The sequence below is a fragment of the Rhinopithecus roxellana genome, chromosome 7 (genome assembly GCF_007565055.1).
Source record: "Rhinopithecus roxellana isolate Shanxi Qingling chromosome 7, ASM756505v1, whole genome shotgun sequence".
Lineage (NCBI taxonomy): Eukaryota > Metazoa > Chordata > Mammalia > Primates > Cercopithecidae > Rhinopithecus > Rhinopithecus roxellana.
In genome coordinates this window covers 138,967,933-138,975,563 of record NC_044555.1, presented here as the reverse complement: position 1 = coordinate 138,975,563, position 7,631 = coordinate 138,967,933, and the positions used below count along the sequence as shown (strand labels likewise).

Genomic DNA, 7,631 nt, shown 5'->3' with positions numbered 1-7,631 from the left:
ACCCCCAATGCGCAAGTCAGTGACGTCACATCCGGGCCCTGTGACTTCCCTGGGTCCACGGCAGGGGTGGAACCGGATTCTACCTGGAAGGGGATCTGGAGGGGGGTGGGGGTAAGCATGAAGATGGTATTGGGGGTAGGGGTAGGGATTGGGACGGGGATCCTGCGGCTTAGAGCATGGTGGGGTCGGGGGAGTTGGGGTTGGGAAGGGCCTTTGGTCATCCCTCAGGGTTCTGACTTGGATGCCTGGCTGAGCCTAGACCGCCATCCTCTGCCGATTGTGTCTGCTCCCCTCAGACCAAGTCTCTGACTCTGAGTCCCCCCGAAGTGGCATTGGGGGGAGGGGCATGGTCGGGGTGACATCATTGCCAGTGTTTACCAGGGCTGACAAGGGGGCTGAGTTGGATTCTCTGGTCCCTCTATGTGGGGGAGGGTGGACCTTCAGTCCTCACTCAGGAGGGTCCTCTTCCTCACTCCTGGCTGTTGGATGAAGTGATGGGTGGGAGATACACTGTTTCTGTCACCTCTGAGCATATGCGCATCTGCACCCCTTGTAGAGAATGGCTGTGGGTCCCAGGCCAGGTGCTCCTGCGATTGTAGTGACCTCTGGGAGAAGACGCACACCTTCCCACGGGAGCTCCTCCCCAGCCAGAGCTACACTTGGCAAACCTTTGGTCCTAAGTGATTTATTCTCTGAATCGAAGAAATAGCGTTTACGTATCTTCCAAGTATATATGTAGGTAGCAATATATATTTCTATGAACTGATACCTACCCTTAGTATGCATGATTCACTCTAATATCCTATTCTTCTTCTATTCCTGTCTTTGTGTTCTGTTGAAAGAAGTTAGTTTTAAAAAAACGTAGTTCCTCTCCCACTATGTTGGTTTCAGGTTGTTAATAGCAGAACTCTGGAGCCATACTGCCTTAACCAACCCAATTTTCTGATGTCCTGCTATTACACTAGGCCTCTTGGAATCGTGTTTTCAGGGGCTGCCTCAGATTGTGCAATGAAGTGAAGTGGAAATTTTAAAACTTTTATTCTACCCATTCTTTCGTCTGCTGTCTAGTCAGGCTACAAACCTCCCCAAAATCTCTGCCACTAACCCCCTCCAACCGACACTGCAAGTGTCAAGCACAAGTACCAGCTCAACACAGTCTTCAGTTTCACCCTGGACTTTTTTTGTGTTTTCTTGTATAGATTTTGTCGCTGATGCTGGTTTTTTACTTTCTGTTTCCATTCTATAACTTTTTAGGGTTGATTTGGGAAGCAGAGCACAGCAGCCCAAATTTGCTCGTAATGTTGGCGGCTACAGGTAAGGCACTAACTTTTAAATAATTTAAGCTGAGTTTACATTTTTACACAGTTGTGTTCCCCATGAATGAATATGTTATGCTCCTTTATTTATTTCAAGCTCTTTTTTCCCAAATATGTCAGTATACTTTGATAGTTGCCTCTGTAAAGATCTTATACAGTTTTATTAGACTTCTTTTCAGGTAATTCTTGGATTTTGTTGCTATTGCAAATGACATATTGTCTATTAATTGTTGTAGTTAGTTATTGCTTTCGTGAGGTGAAGATTTTCATTTTCTCCAGTAATCTGTTGTACACCTTGTTCTGAAGACCCATGCACTTAAATATTCTACATACCTTTTCCTTTGAATTTTCAAGATCGATAATGGTATTATCACTAAACATTACATGTTTTTCCAATATTCATACCACTTACTCATTTTGATAATTATAGCTCTTTGTGTCTCAATCCTGATTTCAAACGTAGAGATAATAGCCTACATCTACTTCTCATTCCTGACTTGAATGATAATTCTTCGAATGTTTCACATTTAAGTATGTTTGCTGTTGATTTTAGGAAATGGAAGTTCTATTTGTATATAGATTAACTAAATGTATTTTTTTTCTTTTACCATGCACTCATATTAAATTTCTTTAAAAAGCTTTTTCTGTACCTGTTGACACGATCAAATTTTTTTCTGCTCTATTTTTGTGCATAAGGAATTACATACAATGAAGCGGGTTTTTCCCCCTAATGTTGAATCATATTTTATTTCCTTGGGCAGAGCCTGTCAATTCATTTAATATGCTAGTAATTTGTGTTGGATATTTACTGCTATGTAACGGAGCTTGCTTAATGTGTTTTTTTTTTTTTTTTTTTTTTCCATCAAGGGTGGGATGAGATCCTCATCTGGTTTTTGAATCCAGGAGGGCTAGTCTGGGAGAATGAATTGAACAATTGTCAATATCTTGTATGTTCTGGAAGTGTTGAGATAAGATGGTGGTTAGTTTTCCCTGATCATTTGGTAGAACTGGCCTCCAAAAATGCCTAACCTGGAATGTTTGAGGGTGGCTTGAGCTTTGAATATTGTACAGTTTCAGTTTGTATAGTTTAATTAAACTGTTCTTTTTCTTTTCTTTCTTTCTTTCTTTCTTTTTTTTTTTTTTTTTGAGATGGAGTCTTGCTCTGTTGTCCAGGCTGGAGTGCAATGGCGCAATCTCCGCTCACTTCAAGCTCCGCCTCCGGGGTTCACGCCATTCTCCTGCCTCAGCCTCCTGAGTAGCTGGCACCCGCCACCACACCCGGCTAATTTTTGTAGTTTTAGTAGAGACGGGATTTCACCTTGTTAGCCAGGATGGTCTCGATCTCCTGACCTCGTGATCTGCCCGCCTTGGCCTCCCAAAGTGCTGGGATTAAAGGTGTGAGCCACTGTGCCCGGCCAAAAGTTTTCTTTTTCTTTTTGGATCACTTTGGTTACTTATTTATTTTGTTTCTACAAAGTGGTCAGTTTCATTTAGGATTTCACTTTTAATGGCATATTTATGATAAAAATTTTATTAGGGAAAGCCTTCACACATACAGAATAATAGAGAGACTAATATAATGAACCCAGTATACTTGATACCCAGCATGAACAACTTTAAATACACAGCAAATCTGGTTCCAGTTAGACACTCACCTACCTGCATATGAGCTGCTGGAATAACATGGAGCAAATCTAAGGCATTATACCATTTCATCTCTAAATAATTCAGTATGCATGTTTTAAAGAGAAGGACTTTTTATTAAACAAAAACTCAATAGTTTTCATTTCTGAAAAATTAAATGATTATCAAATGTTCAACTATTTTACACACTTATCTGGCCAACTTATACTTTGTAAAAAACATATTTATTTGATAGAGTACCCAAATATGGTAACTTTTCACCCCAACTTGCTTCACTGTGGTGGTTTCATACACCTGTAATACAGCTAGGTTTGTGTGTGTGTGTAACATTCTTTTTTTTTTTTTTTATTTTGTTGAGACGGAGTCTCACTCTCTTGCCAAGGCTGGAGTGCAGTGGCGCAATCTCGGCTCACCGCAAGCTCCACCTCCCAGGTTCACGACATTCTGCTGTCACAGCCTCCGGAGCAGCTGGGACTACAGGCGCCCACCACCACGCCCGGCTAATTTTTTTGTATTTTTGGTAGAGACGGCGTTTCACCGTGTTCGCCAGGATGGTCTCGATCTCCTGACCTCGTGATCTGCCCGCCTCGGCCTCCCAAAGTGCTGGGATTACAGGCGTGAGCCACCGCGCCCGGCCTGTGTGTGTAACATTCTACATTCTGTCCCGTGATTCTCCAACCTCTTAAGTTACTTTTAAACTCGAAGTACATTAAGCTTCACTCTTTGTGCTGTAAAGATCTATGGGTTTTCACAAGTGCCTTGTGCCATCTTCTTAGTCTGTTTGGGTTTCTTAACAAAAATAGTGTAGATTAAGTGGTTTATAAACAACAGAACTTTATTTCTCACATTCTGGAGGTTGGAAAGTTCAAGATCAAGATGCCGGCAGATTTCATGCCTGGTGAAGACCTGATCCCTAGTTCATAGACAGCCTATGTTCTCACATGGAAGAAGGGTCAAGGGATCTCTGTGGGGACTATTTTATAAAAACACTAATCCCATTCATGAGGACTATGCTCTCATGATCTAGTCATTCTCCAAATAGGCCACCTTCCACCTACTACCGTCACCTGAGTATTTCAGCAGATTAATTTTGTGGGAACGCAAATATTCAGAGCAAAGCAAGCATGCATCCACCATTACAGTATTGCCATACTAGTTTCACTGCCCTTATTAGATAAATTCCTTGTGCTTGTCACATAACCCCCTTGGCTATACCGCTGATAGGTTTTTCATCTCTATAATTTTGCTTTTTTCAGAATGTTATATAAATAGAATCTGATACGATGTAGCCTTTTTAGACTCGTTTCTTTCACTTAGCACTATTATCTAATGACAAAGGATCCTCAGTATATTTATTATGCTTATTTGCCATGTGCATATCTTCTTTTGTACAGCATGTGTTCAGATCTTTGCCTATTTTCATTTTTTTCTACCATTAAGCTTTAAGAATTCGTGTATATTGTAGAGACAAATTTTTTTTCACATATGTGTACCACAGATGTTTTCTGCTAGTCTGTGGTTCTGTTTTCATTCTCTTAACATTGTCCTTTGAAGAGCATAAGATTTTTATTTTAATAAAATCAACTTGGCAAATTTTTCTTTCATTGATCATGCTTTTGGTGTTAAATTTAAAAACTCATCATCAAACTCAAAGTTATGTGGATTTTCTCTTATGTTTTCTTATAGAGGTTGTATAGCTTTTGGATTTTTCATTAGGTCTATGATATATCTTGAGTTAATTTGCATGGAATATGTAAGGATATGTCCAGGTTATTATAATTTGTGTATAGATGTCTAATTGCTCAAGCACCTTTTGTTGGAAAACCTGTACTTTCACCATTATTGCCTTTGTTGTGAATCATCTGACTATATGTCTGCAGGTCTGTTTCTGAGCTCTATTCTGTTTTATTAATCTATGTGTCCATTCTTTGCTAATGCTTATGTCCTCCACTACATTCATATTGTGAAGCCCTCAGTCCCAGGGTGTCTGTATTTGGAGATGAGGCCTCTAAGGAAGCAATTAATGTTAAAAGAGGTCATAAGGGTGGGGCCTTGATCCCATGGAATTAGTGTGGTTATAAGAAGGGAGAAGAGACAGAAGATAGTATTTTTGTGCCTGCATGAGCTCTCTCTCTCTCTCTGCACATGCCCAGAGGAAAGGCCAACAATGGACATATTGAGAAAGGGCCATGTGTAAGCCAGGAATAAGGCCATCACCAGAAGCCAAGCCCGCCAGTCCTTGATCTGGGACTTCCAGACTTCAACACTGTGAAAAATAAATAAATTTCTGTTGTTTCAGTACTTAGTCAGTGGCATTTTGTTATGGCAGCCTGAGCTGACTAAGACATAACCTCAGGTAACACAATTTTTTTGTTTCCTCCTAGAAAAAAAATAAAACGTAATTTTGACATTTAAGACGGTGGTTCGAGTTACATTTTTGTATGGTGCAAGATATGTGCAATGGCTAGTATTATGTGTCAACTTGTCTAAGCTATAGTGCTCAGCTGTGTGGTCAAACAGTAGTCTAGATGTTGCTGTGAAGGTATTTTGTAGATGTGATCATCATTTACCATCAGTTCACTTTAAGTAAAGTAGTTTAACTTCCATAATGTGGATGGGCCTCATCCAATTAGTTGGAGGTGTTAAGAGAAAAGGCCAAGGTTTCTTGGAAAAGGAATTCTCCCACAAGACTAACATGATATTGTCGTGTGAGTTTCTAGCCTGCTGGCCTGCCTTCACCAGCCTTGGGTGAGGCTTGGGGAGACCAGGGGGACTGTAGTAGACTGTTGAGAGATGCTGGTGTGATAGAGATGCCCAGGAAACCACGAGCCTCTAGCCCATTGTCCAACATCCACCCACCAATGCCAAAGAGGCGAGGAAGGGGAAAGCATCCTCTCAACCCTGGCCCAGAAGCCCTATCAAAGTGAACGACTCACCCAAGCTCTGACTCTTACCTGTCCTCCACTGGCACAACCCCCACCCCAGCCTGTACCATTTCTCTATGAAGCCCCTGTTCTCACCCCTCCTCCATCCTCTTCCGCAAACCAATGCCTTTCTGTGATCTCCCTGTTGTCCTTCCAAGTTCCCAAGACAACCCGGAAGGGAAAAGGGACCCGTCAAGGAAGTTCCAGGAACAAAAGCCTCTCCCTGAAAGACCACCACTTCAAAAATCCCTGAGGAATGGAGTGGGCCACCACTATCCAGCCACTCTGACCAGCCAAATGAGGAACTCAATCAAAATGAGCCACAGCAGGACCACAAGGGCAAGGAGACTTTCACTGTCCCCAGCGTCTCCTTGGGCAGCCAGTAATTCCCGGGCAATTCCACAGACCTGAAGTCTATCTGAAAAGTCTCCAGAGGTCTAACCCCAGGTAAGTAGCCAACAGGGTGTAGAGTACATTTTGCACCCCAAAGCGTATGCCCCATGGTGATGGAAATAAAATGAATATGTTGTAAAATGATGTGTGTGTGTCTGTGTGTGTCAAATGGTGGGGGTAGGAAGTAAGGGGGAAGAGGTGGGAGTGTGGGAAGGGAGGGAGGGGAGATCCTCTACAATTTCCTTAAATTCAATTTGCTCTTCTTTCTTTAGTTTTCTAGGGTGAAAGTTTGGTTATTGATTTTAGATTTTATTTTCCAATGTAAACATTTAAAATATGCTATACATTTCCCTCAAGGACACACTTTAGCTGAATCCCACTTTTTGTATGTATATTTTTATTTTCATTCAACTTAATGTATTTTTAAAATTCTCCTGAGACTCCCTTTTTGACCCTTAGGTTATTTAGGAGCACATTTTAAAATTTCCAATATTTGGGCATTTTTCAGATATCTTGGTGTTTGGTTTTGAGTTTAATTATATTATGGTCTACGAAGAAGATTTTTATTATTTCTGTTCTTTCCAATGTGTAAGCATTGTTTGATGGCCAAGAACCATCTATCCTGGGAAATATTTCATGCACACTTGAGAGGAATGCTTATTCTGCTGTTGTTGAATGCAGTGCTTTTCTTATTATTTTAATTGGTCAGAGTAGTTAATGGTGCTGTTCAGGTCATCTACATCTTTCCTGGTTTTCTGCTTCCTTTTTTCCTAAATAGTGAGAAACAATTTAAACTTCTTTGACAAATGTATAGTCCCATGAAATCAATACCACATAGAAGGTGGAAAATACATTCATCATCCCCAAAAGTTTCTTCCTGTCCATTTGCTGTCAAACCATCCCTTCAGTAGAAGTCATCCAAGGTGAGCAGAAGTGAGCATCCGCCAACCATGAGCATTTTCCCTATTAACAAAGGCAGGTAGGCACAGAGAGCAGCAGTTGCTTTCACACACAGGCAGCATCCAGGAGGAAAACCAGATTGATAGTGTCATAGAAGGAGAGCTTGTTTGCCTGGACGGGCTGTCACTCCCTTTCTTGCACACTACCTGTCCCCAAGTCTGGCTCTGCCTTCCTGGCCTCCCTTGTTCAGATGGGTGATTCACACCACCTCTCCATCTCCCCCACCTCCTACAGACAGTATTAAGGGCCTTGCCACTTTCTTTTGTTTTGTTGACTTGGTGTTTCCTCAGCATATATTCAATAAAAGTTTTCTGTAGGAATGAATATATGCATGAATGAATGAAATTACCAGGCATGGGAGATCCTTGATTCAAAATTTGGAGGCTGCCCCCGC

At 41.4% G+C, this 7,631-nt stretch overlaps 1 protein-coding gene across 1 annotated transcript; it reads left to right on the top strand.

The window, feature by feature from the left end:
* The first annotated feature begins 5,568 nt into the window (after positions 1–5,568).
* Positions 5,569–6,415, top strand: LOC104673984 (chondrosarcoma-associated gene 2/3 protein-like). Its single transcript, XM_030934752.1, is given in 3 exon segments — positions 5,569–5,700; positions 5,702–5,877; positions 6,036–6,415. Coding segments are annotated over 3 exon segments (384 nt in total). The 3' UTR covers positions 6,112–6,415.
* Positions 6,416–7,631: the final 1,216 nt, after the last annotated feature.